Source organism: Ctenopharyngodon idella, chromosome 16, assembly GCF_019924925.1.
Source record: "Ctenopharyngodon idella isolate HZGC_01 chromosome 16, HZGC01, whole genome shotgun sequence".
In the NCBI taxonomy this organism is placed as follows: Eukaryota; Metazoa; Chordata; class Actinopteri; order Cypriniformes; family Xenocyprididae; genus Ctenopharyngodon; species Ctenopharyngodon idella.
In genome coordinates, this window is record NC_067235.1 from 3501744 (window position 1) to 3520935 (window position 19192).

Here is a 19192-nt window from a genome sequence, read left to right on the forward strand (position 1 = left end):
TAGCAGATGTTAACAGTGATTAATAACTAATTAACCTAAATCATAAACCGCTCATTTGATTATAGAGAACAACCTCTACCACACTCCCCTTTCAATCACAGTGACACAAATGACCATTCATATTGTTAGCCTCCCGAGAATCATACATTCATGAATGACTTGTTCTCCATACGTACAAAGTTTTGAGAACTACTGGTGGTTTTAGTATCATTCCATTTTATGAGGGACGAAGATTGAATGCTGTTTTTGTTTTCAGTCATGATTGTACTGGCAATAGTTCAATACAATAGTTCAATAATTTGTATGGAATATGGTTGTATTTAATATAAATTATTTGTCCGTGCACATCATTATTTTTTATCCATGTGCTCATAATCTTTAATCAAAACAACTTAAGTTTTGAGAAGTTTGGACTTTTTGCTCACAAGTTATTGACATAATAGTCATAATGGGTCATACCAGACATAAAAAATCTCCTACACTGTTTAATAGATCAAAATTCTTTTTATAATTTTTTGTCAACATGGTCTAGATCTGACGTGTGCAAGGTTTGGCTAAGGTCTGACAAGAGGCCTAGGAGGAGTCTAAAAAAAAAAATGTTTTTTTAGTTTTTTAGTTGTGCCACCCCTTATTGGAGGAACTGGTGTGTCCTCAGCGAATGTCCTGTTGTCTTTGTGTGTCAAGTTTTGTTAAGCTTGGACATTGCATTCAGCAGCTTTTGGCCAACTCATAAAAATGGGCATTGCCTTATCAATTAATTAACTTATAATTTTGCAATGCTTCAACTTGATGAATTCTTTTGATAACTTTTTGCCAACATCATCCCTATAGCTGCTGTGTGCCTATTTTGGTGAGGATCGGACCGACAGTCTAGGAGGAGTTCAAAAAGAAAAAAGAAAAAAAAAAATTAAAATAATAATTAATTAAAATAAATTAATAAATAAAATACAAAACTGCATCGGTTTAAACATGACATTCCTGTCAAAAAAACACAAGCACAGCATTCCTTAGCTTGTGTCATTTTGAACCCCACAAGAAAAATAAAACAGGTCAAAAAATTAACAACTTTGATAGATAGTCTTTTGAAATATACAAAAAATGTCCAAAAAATAGTCCTATATTTGACAAATTGCCGCTAATGTAAATCTGTAATGATTCTATTTTAGTTATATGTTTTCCCAGATATATGTTTTGGCCATATATGTAACATTTAAACAGAAAGTACAAACATTCTGTCACACTCAGTTTTGATTACTCTTAGTTTATGTTTTCATGGATTTTCATTTGTTTTCATCAGTCACATGTGTTCCTTTGTTTGAGTTTTCCTGCCAGTCATCAGTTCCCATGGATACTCATCAGATCATCACACCTGTTTGTCATCTCCTCATTATCAATAGGAATTCAATAGGATGTCCTAACTTTTTCACATGACTGTACCTCCGTCACCGCCCTGCTCAGCCAGTCCTCCAGCCCTGCCTCTAATGGAAGTTTGCAGCCCTCTGCCATCTCCTGGAAGCCTAGCTGTGTCATCGAGCCTCAGGTCGAGCAAACTCCATTAGCACCTGAGCGAGTAGATCCTTTGGCTCCGCCTCCGGCCTCAAGGCTCCGCCTTGGCTCCTCCCACCTTCGGCTCCACCAGACACCCTCGGACCTTCGACTCCACCGGGTTCCCTCGTACCAGTGGCTCCCCCTTGGTCAGTCGTCACTCCACCTCTGCCACGGATTTGTGGTTCTTCCGCTATGCTCTGTTCCTCCACCCCTATCACAGCAGCATCGCCTCAGTCCTCAGGCACTCTTGCTTTGCCTCAGACACTCATCGCCATGGCATCGCCTGGTCTCCTGTGCCAGCGATGTCACTCTGCGCCCTGGGATCCATCGGCTCTACCTCAGTCGGTCATCCCCCAGTTGATGTCAGCCACCTTGGCTCCTCCCTCCCTCGACTCCACCGTGGGCTGTCGTCTCTAGGCTCTGGGTCTGTGCCTTCGGACGTCAGCCATCCTTGTCGCCAGGGTCTCATCCATCCATTCGCCTGCTCCTGTCACCATCCCTTCACCTTCTGTCGCCCTCCCTCCTCCACCTCCTAAGCTGCCTCTTTCTCCTCACCTAGCCACGAGGTTGCGCCTTCTGGGAGGGGACGTTCTGTCACACTCACTCAGTTTTGATTACTCTTAGTTTATGTTTTCATGGACTTTCAGCTTTGTTTTCATCAGTCACATGTGTTTCTTTGTTTGAGTTTTCCTGCCAGTCATCAGTTCCCATGGACACCCATCAGATCATCACACCTGTTCGTCATCTCCTCATCGATGTGTATTTAAAGGATTAGTTCACTTTGAAATGAAAATTAGCCCAAGCTTTATTCACCCTCAAGACATCCTAGGTGTGTGTGACTTTCTTCTTTCTGATGAACACAATCGCAGAAATATTATAAATATCCTTACACATCCGAGCTTTATAATGGCAGTGAATGGGATCAATGAGTATGAGCTGAAGAAAAACATGTACTCCACACGGCTCCAGGGGGTAAATAAAGGCCTTCTGAAGTGAAGCGATGCGTTTGTGTAAAAAAATATCCATATTTAACAAGTTATGAAGTAAAATATCTAGCTTCCGCATGAGCCGCCTTCCGTATTCAACATACGCAGAAAGTGTAAAACTCTTGCAGTTCACAAAGCTTATGCTACATCCTACGCCTTCCCTATTCAACATACGGAAAAAGTGTTACTGACGTGACGCCAGTTTACACTTTCTTTGTAACTTCAATACGGAAGGCGGTCCGGCGGAAGGTACATATTTTACTTCATAACTTGTTAAATATGGATACATATGGATTACACAAATGCATTGCTTCGCCTTAGAAGGCCTTTATTAACCCCCTAACACTCATTGATCCCTATCACTGCCATTATAAAGCTCGGATGCGTCAGGATATTTATTAATATTTCTGCGATTATGTTCATCAGAAAGAAGAAAGTCATATACACCTAGGATGTCTTGAGGGTGAGTAAAGCTTGGGCTAATTTTCATTTCAAAGTGAACTAATCTTTTAAATTTCTCACCTTCACTCTGTGTTTGTTGGTTGTGGTGTGTGTGTGTGTTTTTTTTTTTACTTTGTCTTCATCATTGTGAATTATCTGAGTTTGTTTTCATTAAAGAACCCTTTTGTTTATTGAAACCATTTTGAACTCTTCTTCATCTTCATCTGGTAACACATACAGTACACCCACATTACTAAAGGTAGGCGTTATTACAAAAATCTTATTTCATGGTATCAGTAATTTTATATCATGATAACGGTGTTATATCTCACAAATTTGTTATTTTATTTTATCTTTTATTAAAAATAATAAAGATACAAAAAACAAATACTAGGACAAATACAATATAAGAAAGATACAAAGGAAATCAACAGGTGTTTAATTTTTTAGGTGCAGTAGGTCATCTATTTAACAGTAGCATACAGAAACTGAATAATGAACTGTATATAAAAAAGACTGCATAGACTTTACAGTATGAATGTAATATACACAGATTGTTATTAAAGCTATTAAAGTTATTCGGTCAAGAGCAGTGAGTGATTTTCTCTCTATTGTTTGATTAAAATGAAGGACACAGACAGCAGCAGGTATATTAGGCTGCTGTCACTTTACACACGATATTGACACGCATCTGATTGCTCTTCCAACTGAAGACATATAACCGATTGTGTTTGCATCAATATACTCACCAAGACAGGCAAGGTGGTTCTTTCTTGTGGTTTATTGCACTTAACTCTCTTTGACTTCTTTTCTCATTCAAGCATCTTTAATTTATCGCTTTAATATGTCAAAAACTTTAAGCAGTCCTGCGCTGCACGGCTATATTTACATCACGTGATGTACATGACACAGCGAATTATATCATTCTTATCAAATATCATTAGAAATGAATTATACCACTCAAAAGTACCATGTGACACATTCTGTGTTTTCCCTCATTCTCTGCAGCGCCAATATGCAACTTTATGACGTCACAAAATGAAGTTTTATTTAACAAAATTCGGGAGGCGCACGTTCAGGTAATCAACCAATCAGTGCAAGAGGAAGCCGGTATATAAAGCCGTCTCTCACCTCTATCCCGCGACAAGTTTCACAGCATCCCTCCACCACCCCATCACCTCACTCTTGGCTGGTTTCTATCCCAGTTAAGGAGGGGGAGTACTCTGGGTTCGGGCCAAATTCCGAGCTCGGAGCCCTCCCCCGGACAGCACGCCAAATACGCATAAATTACTATACGAATTACTTTATTTTGATTTCATGTACGTGTAAACTCGTGAATTCTAGAACACATATAAAGGCGTGAAGGACACTTGCTTGTTTTGTTGGTTGAAGTTTCAGAGTATTTGATATATTCATGTTAATCACAAACTACAAATGATTTTTCAGCAGGCAAACAGTATTGCGAGTCAGTATCGGTATTGCGAGTCAAATTTGCAATACCATCAGATGCACCTATTGCAAAATGTCTTATAACAAAGACTTTTTGAAGGAAAATTTATAAGAACATTTGTAAGAAAATGTATAATATATTTTGTAAGAATTTATAAGATATTTAAGAAAAATCATAAGAAAATTTAAGACATTTTGTAAAAAAATTTGTCTTGGCTTGTGTATTGACACAGACACAAACGGTTATGTCTTCAGAGAATGTAAACAGTTGGAAAAGAAATCAAATGCGTGTCAATATCGTGCGTCAGGTCTTAAAGTGACAGCAGCCTAATATATCTGCTTCTGGCTTATGCTGTTGATGTTAATCAAACATATCAATGCATTTTATATTATTCAAAGACACAAGTAGTCTTTTAGCAAATTTTAGCATAATTCATGAGATAATTTATGATGTCAGTATGATTAATTAGGGTTTTATGACAATATGAACACAGACATCAGTTATCATTGTCAGATATTAATTAAATTAGTTATAACTTTAGCCTTCAGTAATAAAGTCATTTACCTAATAAAAAAGAAAATCTTTAAGTGGATTTTGAAAATGGTTCTTTTAATATATATATATATATATATATATATATATATATATATATATATATATATATATATATACATACATATATTATCTGGGTCTTCAGTTATTTGTTTTGTGTAGTATTTTTGCATTGTTTTATTACTATGTTATAATTTGTACAAATATATTATATGATTAAAAAAAAATCAGGCTAAAATAACATGCAATCATAATGCACCAATCAGCACCTGCATGATTTTGTACAGCAGTTTTATGTTTTATATATATATTGTTGTAACCTGCCTCATCAAACGAATCACGATGGACTGCTGTAAAAACCCCATTATATTTGAAATTATACATTTCAGTTGTATCACTTAATCATCCACATGAGCCACTGCCGCTTGGCCCACAATTATTGCTGCTTGTGGCTATGTTTCATTTGTGTATTATTTATTTATTTATTGTTTAGTATTATAACATTATCAGAATGTTCTTAGGGACACAGTTTTCTGTCACAGCTGCCAGGCATGAAAATTCAGTGTTGGATGTTTTCCCCTGTTACCTTAGCAACCCTTTTATCTCTCAATAGCAGATTGTTTTCTGTTGAAGCATTTAGATTTGTGAAATCGGGAGTGAATCACACACAGGCTCCATTTCACACCGAATGAAACAGAGCACTGACTGCTTTACTGTAAGGTCACTGAAGTTCAGGCATATCTTCACCCCCTACGGCTCTGTGCTCTAGAAAGAAACCAACTGCCATGAAACTGCACCTGATGATTAGATTTGTTTTGTTTATATTAAAGGGGACCTATTGTTTTTGGGCTTTACTAGAACAGGTTTTCATGCTTGAATGTTCAAAAACACACTATATTTCTCATATTCTGCATTGTTGCAGCTCCTCTCTTCCCAGTCTGTCAGTAACACTGTGTTTAGTTCCTGTCTCAATGAAACCTCTGGTCTGTATGTAATTAACAACATTGAATCAATTAATAAAGTATCATGATGTCATCCCTCTGTGCGACAAAATGGACGTTTACCCAGCATAATTTCCTCTGCTTTCCAATGCTAGAGGCATAAACGTAAAAGAAAAGAAGGAAAAAATACAAAAGCCCTGAAAGCTAGGAGTATAGATAATAATTCATTTTATTAGTGATGTTTGCTAAGGTAACCATCACTATTGCTCAGGGTTAGGAGTAGCCCATAAGAATAATAATAATAATGCAGTGAAGTTTGTGTTAGCAAACATCAGTGATTACAGTATGTCCTCTATACCGCAATATACTGTATGTTGATTGAACAATAACTTTCAATATAGAAGCAACATGCACACAGAGATGTGATTGAATCTTGCCTCAGTGTTATGAAGATCTCTTAGTCAGGATGTGAACTGGTTATAATTATGTGAAATGCCCATTTCCCTGATCCTATTTCCTCATTGCAGTCTCCTCGAGGGCCCTGGGCATCTGTGTGATTTTCACTCTGATGAATGATGTTCCCGCGGTGCCTCAGGCTCTGAGAATGAAGTCCAAATCTGAGATTAAATCTTCCTCCCTCATTTCCTTCACTTTCCTGTTCTATTTGTCCTGTTTAGCCCTGTGTTTGTTGTGACAGATCACTATTATCATCTTTTGCAACCTGATCTCATGAGAAAACGTATTTTGTACAATGTGATTTGAACAATTTTTAGAAAAAAGTACACATAAAGGTATACCCCTGAACATAACCGTCAGTGGGGTGTAAAAAGATGAGATACAAATTCATAGGAATTAAGTGTCCAATTCATCAAAAACATAAAACAGCTACATACCGCCATGTGAGTGTGTTGTCGCTCCTTCAATTAATACTTTTACTTGCACCCTTAAAAGGTAATTACAGCAGTTCATGTGCTATTGGAAATTTCCTTCTTCCCACTTCTGAAGTTGTGATTATGAGCTTGTTGTGTTCAAGTGCTGTTGTCAGAAAGAATTGGAATTATATATAACAACAGGTTTATTAATGCCTAATTCTTCAGGAAATCTTATTAAAAAACAAAATGTATTGAAGATATTTAATTTTGGATAAAATGTAGTGTCCCATTAGTTGATAACCATAAACATTCACTGCATTCATCTTGTCAGCTTGCTGACGATTCTGTAATTTCAGTCAAATACAGGCTATTTTCTCTGTGTATAAAACATACAATATGCTTCAAATGGCTTTTTTATATATATATATATGCATTACTTTAATGACAAAACAAGGTGATGTAGCTGTTCATTCTCCTCTCCGCCATGTTTAAAGTTTATGGCCCGCCTCTCTGGGGAACTTGAGTATCAAAATTATCTCAGAGATTCCCACTAGTAAATACGATTTGAGAGGGCGTTCATGTCCATGCCATTAAAGACTTGCTATTTTGTACACACCTCGTCTGTCCTCTTCTGTTCATGTGAGGAAAGACCAGACCAAGAAAACAAAAGAGGAAACATGAGCTGGGTGCTTGCAGTCATGACCGCCATCCCAGTGTCTCATCCTAAGATGGCCGCCAGTCCAGAATCCTGTCCTAAGATGGCCGCCGTTCCAGAGTCTTGTCCTGTCATGACCGCAATTCCTGAGTCTCGTCCGGTCATGACCGCCATTCCAGAGTCTCGTCCCGTCATGGCCACCATTCCAGAGTCTCGTCCCATCATGGCTGCCCTTCCAGAGTCTTGTCCTGTCATGGTTGCCATTCCAGAGTCTTATCCCACCATGGCAGCCGAGTCTGAGCCCAAATCCAAAATGGCCACCGCACCTGAGCCCTCAGCGAAGATGGCCACCATGTCTGAATCCTCAGCCGAAATGGCCGCCACACCTGAGCCCTCAGCCAAGATGGCTGCCATATCTGAGCCCTCAGCCAAAATGGCCCTTACTGGCACAAGCATTAGTGAGTGTCTGGGCCACACACACCACTGCTCCAGCTCATGACCCCGCCTTTGAGTTCTCGTCAGCCCGTAAGCCTGCTGCAGCTCCTGATTTCAGCCCTAAGCCTGCTATGAACCAAGAAATCCCCAAGAAAATTTGAAGGGGGGGGGGCTACCATGCCCCTCACTATCCCGAGCTGCCTGCACCGCCATTGGCCCCTGAGCCGCCTGCAACGCCATGGGCCCCTGAGCCACCTGCACCACCATGGTCCCCTGAGCTGCCCGCACTGCCATGGTCCTCTGCGCTGCCCGCACCACCATGGTCCCCTGTACTGCCTATTCGAACCTGGCTCCCTGAACTACCTGTGCCACCCTGGTTCCCTGAACTACCAGTACCGTCCTAGAGACAACCTATCCTCATCACCCTGGTTACCTGTCACGACTCCAGGATGCCCTCCCTCCCTGGTTGAACTATCTACAATGCGAGGATGCGCGTACCGGGAGGGGGGAGTACTGTCACAGTCACTCTCTGTCACCAGCTCAACAGCTCTGTCTGCCGTCCTCTGTTCCACATTGTTGCCTGTCTGGATCTTCAGTTCGCCTGTCACCCTCACCGCTCACCACCTGCACAGAGAAAACAATATTACCACCAGCTAAGTCTTCAGAATATCTATCATCAGCCTCATATCCTTACCTGTGTTGCATTCCCGCTCTGCTTCCCTTGCCTCTGCCAAGAAAGACTTGTTATTTTGTACTCACCTCATCTGTCCTCTTCTGTTCATGACAGAGGGACCCCAGTTTAGGGGCATTATGTATTTTACTGAAGGTCAAAAACACCCAGGGCACCCTGATAAACCACCCCGCAGTGTTCTAGCTGCATACCAATGTGTTGAAAACACTCAGAACACTTTAGCAACCTCAAACCTCAAACCCTCAAACCTTTTGTGCTGACAAGGACCATTCAAGTTTCTTAAGAAAATAATTTTAAAAAATGTAGTTGTATTACTATTATCAGAATGCTGCTTGCTAAATTGCGCTGCAATCCTAAAAAAATCCTCAATTATTCTTTTAAAAGCATCTATTTGCATTTTCACAATACTGAATTTTAACAGCTTTTATTAATTTTTAACAGAAATTATTAATTTGATATCATAGCTCTTCTTTTGCAGATGGACATATTCCTTCTTTGCATTTTGATTTTAATCAATCTGTAGGGTTTTTTTTTTCCCCAGATGGCTTTATCTTTCTACTCTAGTTTAACATGAAGTGATGGACGAAGTAAAATCAAGTATTGAGTAAAAGTGCAGGTGCTCTAATAAAATGTTGCTCTAGTAAAATTATTAGTACTTATTTTACATTTTACTAAAAGTACAAAAGTACTTGATTTTTAATGTACTTAAGGGTTAAAAGTATAAAAAGTACTGATCGATGAACCATATTCTAGCCAGCACTAGTCAGACTAGTCATTAGTCAGCACTAATAAGAAAAATTAGTGCATACATTTATTGATATGCAAATAAGCAAACTTTTTATTTTATTACTGAAATGTATTATATACTGACACATTAAACTTTAATATACTCAAATATCTTTAGGTTATTGATAATTCAATTGTGCAACAAGTAAAAACAAGGAAAAATGCGTTAACATTTCAAGAGGAATGAAATGCAAACATACTAGTTTTATATAATTTGAAACTGCTAGGAGTGGGGAAGATACATGAATATTAATTTGCATTATTAAATGTAGTGAAGTAAAAAGCACAACATGCTTTGGAATGTAGTGAAGTAAAAATTTCCTTTTAATAACAGCGTATTACACGGCTCTCTGGAATAGTTGATTATGAATGGTCATTGTCTTTGCTTAACGATCACAGATCTCAGAAACAAAGAAAGCTTATCGCAGTGGAAAAGGCAGCAACGCAGCCCAAGTCTATATGGAAGGTATAAAAGGTATGTTATATCTTATCCAAGCCCTAAGATTTTTAAAAGCATCATCCAAAACAAAATATGGAAGCTTTATGAAAACATGCCCTCCTCAGTGCAGCAGCCCAACAGGAGCTCGTCCTGTGATTGTGTGATGTGTAATCAGTGTTTTTGATGTTTTCCATCACTGTTCCTGTGGATTATCATGCTGACAGCTCCATCACTCCCCTGTGTGCACATCAGTCTCATCTCTCTGCTCTTTCCCCTTCCTGCTTCTCATTAATTAATATTACTAATTAGCGTCCTGATCATTTGGGATACTCAAGGGAATTGGTCCCAAGACTTATGTGCTGCATATTGCCTGTCTCAACTTCCAGAGTCTAACCATTTTATTCAGTCAACACCATCCATTAAAGGTCAGGTGTGTCATTTATTCATTGTTAAGATCATTTCTTGTCTCTCTCTTTTTAAGGTCAACATGAAATTCCAGAGGCAACCATTCTTATTTTCCTAGTGAATATTCAACATGAAAAGATGAGAAGCAGGACTTGAGTCTTCAAATTGAAAGATTTGTGTAAACTTGAAAAACAGGAAAAGGAGTTACATACCAGAAATGAAAGATTCGTGATGTCAGCCAGAAGAAAATTGTTTCTATATTTTAATAAAAAATTATGACAACTTTTTCAAATTTAACATGCACCAATAAATCAAGCACAATATAAAACTAAGAATGTTTATAAAGTAAATTTGACTCTGTGGTGCTTTCAGAACTAGGGAAACCTGTTTGGAAACAATCATTAGGCAAGAATCACTTTTAGTGATTCAAACTCTAAAGGCCTGAAGTTACTCACTGCAAAGCTCTTTTTGCGTTCTTCGCTCAGGGGTAAAAAGAAGTTAGAAATAACTTTGCAGTGAAATACTGTTAGCGAACATCCAGAGGAAGCTCACGCTGCTGAAAGCGCCATTTAGATGAATATGTAAATACGTGCTTCACGCTTTCATCTCAGTAACACAATAAACACACAACAAATATGACAGCAGTGAGAAAACAGCAATTAAGAAAACATCTGATCATAGCAACGTAGATATGTTTGCACCAGCTCTGCAATTCGGCAGTAAAGTCACATCATTGCCTTAAAGGATTAGTTCACTTCAGAATTACATTTTCCTGATAATGTACTCACCCCCATGTCATCCAAGATTATTATGTCTTTCTTTCTTCAGTCAAAAAGAAATTAAGGTTTTTGAGGAAAACATTCTGTGATTTTTCTCCATATAGTGGACTTCACTGGGGTTCAACGGGTTGAAGGTCCAAATGTCAGTTTCAGTGCAGCTTCAAAGAGCTCTACACGATCCCAGACGAGGAATAAGGGTCTTATCTAGAGAAACCATCAGCCGTTTTCTAAAAAAATAAAATAAAAATGTATATACTTTTTAACCACAAATGCTCATTGTGCACGGCTCTATGATGCGCCCCGCATTACGTAATCACGTTGGAAAGGTCACGCGTGACGTAGGCGAGGAGGTAGATATAGAGAATGTGAAGCTGCCGTCACACCACGTTCAGTTCTAGTATGGTTTGTTTATATCACGCTGCCTTTCTACTAGTGACGTTAAGGGCAGTATTTTTGATTTTCTGTCGTGATTGTGAAAAATGTCGCCATTGTAGGTCATTTATGCTGAATTGAGAATTGCAACAGAAGCGCACATCATTCAGGGGAAAAAAACTGGACGGTGTAATACAATTTTCGCCTTTTCTACCTGTAAAACACACTAAGGGAAGCAGGTTGAGGAGGTAATGGGGAGACGCCGTATAGCAAATCTAATAATGTCACTGATTGAACCCACTCCCTATCAATAAAATAATGACATTGCTGAGTGTTTTTGAAAGTGTTGTATTTTGTTTGGTTTAATAATTAACATTTGCGAGTATGACTCTCACTCGGCTTGTGAATGAGTATAACTTGCACGCAGCCACTTCAAAACTGTTCACAAGCTTCTATGGGTTTGATTTTGGTTGTCATTTGTTGAAATAAATACAAAATACAAAAAAAAATAAAAATAAAAAACAGTGTGTTGGTGTCTGTCATAGACTGTAAAAAAAGGGTGTGCCCTTTCTGAATGCCCCTCCGATTCTCCTCCGTGGTCATATGGAAAAGAAAACATTAAATCTACAGTTACATTTAAACCCTTCCAACAAATAAATGGATCGACTTCTGTCAGCTTGTTGAACACATTTTTTTTTTTATTTGGACATTTTCTACCATACGATGGCTGAAGCAGCAGCGCGTGACGCTGTTTTCACGGTAACCAGATCCACATTGTGAACGGAATTCTACAAAACTAAAGTGAAAACACCAAATTATTATGCAATGGGATAAAATATCTTCTCTTCCCTGCAAACGATACCATGAAGAATGTGATTATTTAACGAAGTCAAAAACAAAAAAGGTAAGCAGGTATCCATATTCATTTCAGTATCAGCAGAAGCAAAACGCTATAGAAGGTGACAACTTTTAAAGTTAAAAAACTATATAAGTTACGTAACCGATAAAAGCTCATTGTGGTTTCTCGGTTTGATAGATTCGAGCAACCATAAACAATGCAAAACAAAGGAATTTTGAGTTTGTGATAGGATTCCTATATAGAAAAATCACTCCTTGCCCTCCAGCCGCATTTCGCGCGCAGCAATGACGTCATGTGCTAACAACCTATTACTATAAAGCAGCTCTCCAGCATGTTTTTACTCGCATCTGACCTCGATGGACTGAACAGAAGAAATAAACCAGAGAATATTTTTCACTTCAAAGAAGGCAGAGCCCCAGAGCCACACCTACCTATTACATCATCAGTGCATGGACCAATGGTAGTTTGAAGGTGTTTACCAGTCAGAGTGACTTTTCCGAAAAGGCACTTGGAACTCCCAAAGTGAACTCCAAACAAGCTTAGTTTTGGCCTGATTTTGTTCTAAATGTATGGAGTTCCTAAAGGGACATGGTGATGGAAAAAAATATGGGATAGGAGGGAAAAATATGCTTTTGTGTTTACTCGCAAAAGTTTTGCTTTCCCCAGAGAACCTTTGCATTCCATTGCAAAACTTTTGCCTTCCCACACAACATTTTGCGAGTGAACGCAAAGTTTCTCGAGTCAACGCAAAAGCATTGACAAATAATTTTTCATTCCATCTCTTTCCGACACCATGTCCCTTTAGGGGCTCCTTAGAATGACGTCACACCAGTTCGTTCTTTGATTTCACTTGAAGTATATTGGGGCCTTAACACTAATAACCCTTCATGCTGAGTTCCTTATTCCAGTCCTTTGAAATCTGTGCCACAGCAGACTCTACATATTGACAAAAGTATTCTGGTTTCTGTGTTTTGACGGGACAGTGGAACAATCAGTCTTTAGTGGCGTGAAGGAAATGCAAGACCCGTAATCAATGAAACACCTAGAGCCTAATCCACACAGGAACTTGAACTGGCAGGGGAAAAAACAATTGACAGCCCGTACCTAATTACAGTAAGTCAGGAGTAAATGTGTGCGTTTTCTTTTTTCAGAAAGTGGGCTTCTTCAAAAAGCCAAAGCAACCCAGGATCTACGAATATGTCTCTCTCTCTCTCTCGTTCCTGATTTTAAAAAGAAAAGAAATATTCTGAATCTTTCATACATTCTGCTTTGACAAAGGAGGCTTTTATCTTGGTCCCATTAGCATTTTTGGCACTGGAGCAATTTACATTTTTATAGCATAATTAATGAACAAGAAAGTCATTTACATTTTTCCTCTGTTCACTGCCACATTGTGTGGAGCATATTTTATTTCAGTGGCCAGTATTTGGGAATTTGGATGGTGTGAAGGAAAGGGATCGGCAAAGTGAGAGGATGAATAATCCATTCTGCTTTAAAATCCAGCATGGAGGGCAGACAGGAGTTCATCTTTCAGGTGCAAATGTAGGTAATGTGTTCGTCACATCAGCTGGCTCTCGCTTCAAATGGCAGGCGGTACTCAAGCACTAATTAAGCCATTTAAACATCCCTGAAGAAAACTACTCATACATGCTTCATATATGTATTCTTCAGAAAAGCAATTAGTCATATTTATAATCTCGCAGAGACAAGATGTTGTAAAATTCTTATTAATGTAACAATATCATTAAAATATTCTTTACTTCAGTATGCATATTGTAGAAGTTCATTCCACAATGAATCAGTGCTGAACTTCACATGACTCATTTTTATGCCTCATGGTCCATAAACATATGAATATTTGCTGAGATGTTCCCTCAGAAAATAAAATCCCTCAAAAGTTCATGTTGGTTAACCTTAATCTTTATACAGTACATCAATCTCAACATGTTTTTCAGCAGTTTAATTAAAATTCAATTTGATATTTTTGTGTTGTAACAGAGAAAAACAATAAGGCTGAAATCCTTGAAAAAACTTTCAAGTCTAATATTTTATTATTTGTATTGATTTATTAAAAAGAATAAGAACTATTGACACACTTCTGTTTGAAATTATGATGATAACATGCAATTTTGTTATCATGTGACATGAAAACCATAAAACAGGAAATGATAGAGGACCCCTGTAGACATGTGAAAACAAATATGACATTTTTAAAGTCATTTAATCAAAACCTTTGTTTTAAAGTTGTTTTTTTGCTATCTTGAACACTTATGTTTGTCACTGACCCAAATATAGCGGAGGCTAGTTGCCATAATTTTACTTCAGTTAATATATCTTAGCACATAAATCAAAGTCTATTGAGCACTACTAGCGTAGACCAAGTCGAGATCAAGACCAGTATGTGCTGAGACCAAGACCAAGGCAGGGCGAGAACGAGTCGAGACTAAAACCAGATCACTCCAATTTATCTGAAAGATCCACATTTACTGCCTGAGAAATGTCTTATTTTTAATCAATAAATAGCTACAATTAGAATAATAAGACACTATATAGAGCTGTTAACAATCAAATTAAATCACTGACAACAAAATTCATCGTTGCACTGCAGAGGAGGCACAGAAACTGCATCTGAATTGGTAACATTATGTCTAAACAAAGTTCTGTTTATTAAATGTTTGTATAAAATTGATATCACATTTGCATTTGTGCTCAAATTTGTGAAAACAGCTCTCTTGCTCTTGTTATATTGCTTTTTATAATAATTATATCATATAAAAATCCAGATCTCATACAAGTACTTTTTTTGCAACAATATCTTGAATTTTGTGGCCATTTGTTTTAATCCCTCATTAATTTCTTACCCGGTATTAGAAATAAGTTATTGATTGCATCTGAAGCAAGAAGTTTTTATATCTTTTATATTATATAAAATCCCAAGTCCTCTTCTGAGACCAAGACAAGATCGAGTACAAATGTGGTTGAGAGATAGAGAAGACCAAGACCTTCAAAAAATGGTCTTAAGACCAGTCTCAAGTACTACAACACAAAGCACAAAAAGCTATTGAACATTTCTGCCAGTTCATTTACAGGTCATTAACACATGCTGATCTGTTGTGCTCCATCTTTGTGTCACACTATATGGGATAAAATGTCAGAAATTCACTATTAAAATGCATATTCAGCAACGGTTAAATAGTAAACCAGTTATATAATAAAAATAAAGGATACCATTGTTTTTGCAGAGAAATATTTAAATTAAAACATGTGACAACTTGCCCCTTGTCCTGAGAACACAGTTCAGCCTATTTTATAGATGTCTAAATGAAGTGTGGTTTTATTGTTCACTTCTCACTCAATAGATATTACAAAAATAAGTTGATGTTGAAATTTAAATAATTTAAAAAATGAATCAGTTTTGAAACCGACATGCAAAATGTTAGACTCAAAACTGTATAGTTATGTCTCTGCTACATAAAGGTTCTTTATTGGTATTGATGGAACTTTTAACATCCATAGAATCTTTCAATTCCACAAAAGGTTCTTTATAGAGAAAAAAGGTTATTTAGATCATTAAAATGTTCTTTACTCTAAGAATAGAAATAGTTCTTTCTTTAAGAAAGGTTCTTTGTGGAACCAAAATGGCATCTCTGTAAAAAGTCCCCTTTTGGAACCTAAATCCTAAAGAGTGTCCATCTTCAGTGGGTGAAATTGTCTTTCTGAGCCCACGTGATATCCTACTGTCATCTGAAGTGTACAGTTGACTCTGCCGTGAAGCGTCCAACCCCTGTCGACGAGCTGAAGCAGTGAGGTGAAGGAGCAGAACTCTGCTTTCTAGACAGACACACACTGAAGCGCAACTGTGCGCTCGGGCACTTCGCTCTCTGAGCGCGCAGAAGCAGCAGCAGCAGCAGCACGTCCACGGAAGCGCAGAGGACACACGCGTAACTGATGGAGCAGATATATGACGGACTGCTCAGCATCTACCACGGAATAAAGAGAGAGTGCGAGACCACCATGCGCCTGGAGGAACCGCGCGCTCTGCCATGCTGAGCATCTCCCTCACTCTCCTACTGGCTCTGACCGCTACCGCCCGCTGCTCCAACAGCTGGAGCGACGAGGACCTGCTGCTGCCGCCCATCAACTCCTCCGGCAGATTCCTGGCCAGCCTGGAAGTGGATGTGGGCTACTCGAAGAGATCCGTGGAGGAGCCCGAAGCCTCCTCGCAGTGCAACGTGAGCGTGGAAAGACTCCCCACCAAACTCGTGGCGCGCTGGGACAGCAACTTCGGCTTCCAGTGCGACGTGCTCATGTACACCACCAACAACCACGGCAAGGCGTTCTTCTCTGCCGCCTTCAACCGCGCGATCTCGCCGGTGTACATCGAGCACCTAGGCGTCACGGGCGGCCAGCAGGAGTTCCGCCTGTGCGTCGGATGCGGTCTGTCCAGGTATCGGAGATTCAGACGGGGCAGGTCAGAGGGTCAGCAGACGGGCGACTCCGTGCATTTCTGCTGCGTGGATTTCGCTCTGGACGAGCTGAAGGGGGACCGGAGCTGGAGGCTCAACCGCAAACCCATCGAATCCACTCTGGTGGCTTGTTTCATGACTTTAGTCATCATAATATGGAGCGTCGCTGCCCTCATATGGCCAGTTCCCATTATCGCGGGATTTCTGCCCAATGGAATGGAGCAGAGAAGGCCGAGGTAATAGAATAGAAATTAGCACCTTTATCTACAATAAAGGAGTTCCTAAATCGCCAAACATCTTATGCTTAGTGGCAAAACATGTAATATATTTGCTTAAACAGTACTATTCTCGTGTTTGAAATGGCTATTAGACCTACATCTCCTGGATGGACTGAGATATTTTACTAGATTTGCTTTTATAAATTGATTGTAATAGAAATACATTATAAATGTGATTCTCAGATGTAATTTCAAATGTTTGTAATGTTTTTATCTTAAAATTCCTGACTGATTTCAAGTGTTTATAGCGTTTGAATAAAATATGGAGTGTGTCTCAGGAAAAACAAAGCTCTTTACAATGTGTGTAAATGCATTTTGCGACTCTAGTTAGTTGGTAAATTAATACGAAAACACATGCAGAGATATTCCAGTTACGCTCGTAAAAATAAAGGCTCTTTGTTGGAATTGATGGTCCCATGAAGAACCTTTAACATTCCATTCCACAAATGGTTCATAGGAGAAAAATGCTTTATAGATTATTATAATGTTCTTAACATGAGTTTTGTTTGTTCACTGAAAGGTTCGTTGAGGAACCCAAAACGGTTCTTTTATAGCATCATTCTGAGAAAAAAAAGAACCTTTATTTTTAAGTGTTGCACTTTCAAAAGTTTGAGGACAGATTTCTTGTGTTTGTATTTATTTGCATAAATAATAATAGGATGTGATTGATATTTCTTTAGTGTTGAAAACTCAACTATAGCTTGAGCAACAAGGTGACAGGCAATCCATTTGTAAACAATGAAGTGAACAAATTTGTATAAGGTTTATACTTTGTAGATCTGTCATGATTGTTATTTGTAGTATCAATAAATTCATAAAATATTCCTTTGTGGAGGTTTTGTAGCAGGTCTCAATAGAGGCAGGTTCACTCTCAGGTTTTTAGTAATTCACAAGGATACAAAATCTAAAATAAAAGTACAAATATAGCTGAAACATCGAGGTCCAAGCACCAATAGCTAGGTTATATGGGAGATTGACATTTTTCTTTCCAAATATTATGTGTTTTTACAGCAAAGTCATATTGTAAGTGTGGTGAAACAGCTCAAAATAATCAGGTAGTTTCCAAAGAGACAACCAACTTAAAAACAAAATCAGCCCATGGATAAAGATTAGACCAAAAAGGATTTATTATCCTCTTGTGATCAACATTATTACAGCTCTTCATCTGTCAATCACATTGAGATATTAAATATATGCCTTCTGCATTATATAAAATTAGCTGTTAGCCCCATGAGCATCAGAAATGAATGAAATACGTGAAGTGTGTACATTGCATTCACAGTATGGGCCACACCAACAAATATATAACCCTAAATGAATCAAAAAACTTTTTGACTGGAGTATCTTGAGATGGTGCAAAACCTGTTTTGTGCAATTCAGACAAACGGCAACATATGTTTTTCAGAAAACTAGAAAGACACATTTTTATCTAGAAATAAAAACATCATTTTTGTATCCAAAAATAAATTAATAGGAAATAATAACTTTGAAGCTGCCACATACTAATGAGTTATTAGTAAAAACGTAAATTTATTATAGGGATTCTCACCAAATTGGCTACACATTAAAGGCTTGCCACAATAAGGTAATACCAGTTATACCAGTTATGAAGGACGATACTGGTATGAAATGTTATACCAGTTTTTAAAGAGGGAACATTATGAATAAAATGTACAGAAATGTCCACTTTTTTATGCCCTTCTGTCTGTCTTGGATTTACGTCATTGGTTGCGTTGCATGAGTGCCCATGTCTGGAGGAACCCTTGCAACGGGTTTACATGGAACGCCCTTGATCACTTGGAGTCTGCTATGCTGTTTTATCTCAGTATAACTCTAACCCTAACCTAACTTACAGCTGTCAACTAACTTTCTTTCTATCGTTTGAATCGTGTAGGTGTGTGGGTAAATTAAAGGTAGGCAATTTGTTTTATAAACACTTTTTGTTAAGCTGATTGAAACTCTTCACATGATAGCAATCAATAGTAGAAGTGGTCTAAATATTAAAACATGTACATATATCTTCTTTGGAAGTCTCAGGACCAAAAAAAAAAAAAAAGTTTGTCCAATCATTACATTCAGTCCGAATTCAATAATAAGATGTCCTACCTGCCTGTCAACATGTGTACAGTATTTCCATAATACATACATCTTTTATAGTTCCTCCTGAACCAAATCAATGAGCTTATGCTGCGTTCACACCATGCCATAATCGCAAGATGGCAACCAGTGACATTCTA

At 38.2% G+C, this 19192-nt stretch overlaps 1 protein-coding gene across 1 annotated transcript; it reads left to right on the forward strand.

Annotated features, from left to right (window-relative positions):
• Nucleotides 1-14345: 14345 nt before the first annotated feature.
• Nucleotides 14346-17779, forward strand: LOC127497822 (transmembrane protein 158). The gene has a single exon (XM_051866583.1). The coding sequence runs from the start codon at nt 16255-16257 to the stop codon at nt 16915-16917; it is 663 nt and encodes a 220-aa protein (XP_051722543.1). The 5' UTR covers nt 14346-16254; the 3' UTR covers nt 16918-17779.
• Nucleotides 17780-19192: the final 1413 nt, after the last annotated feature.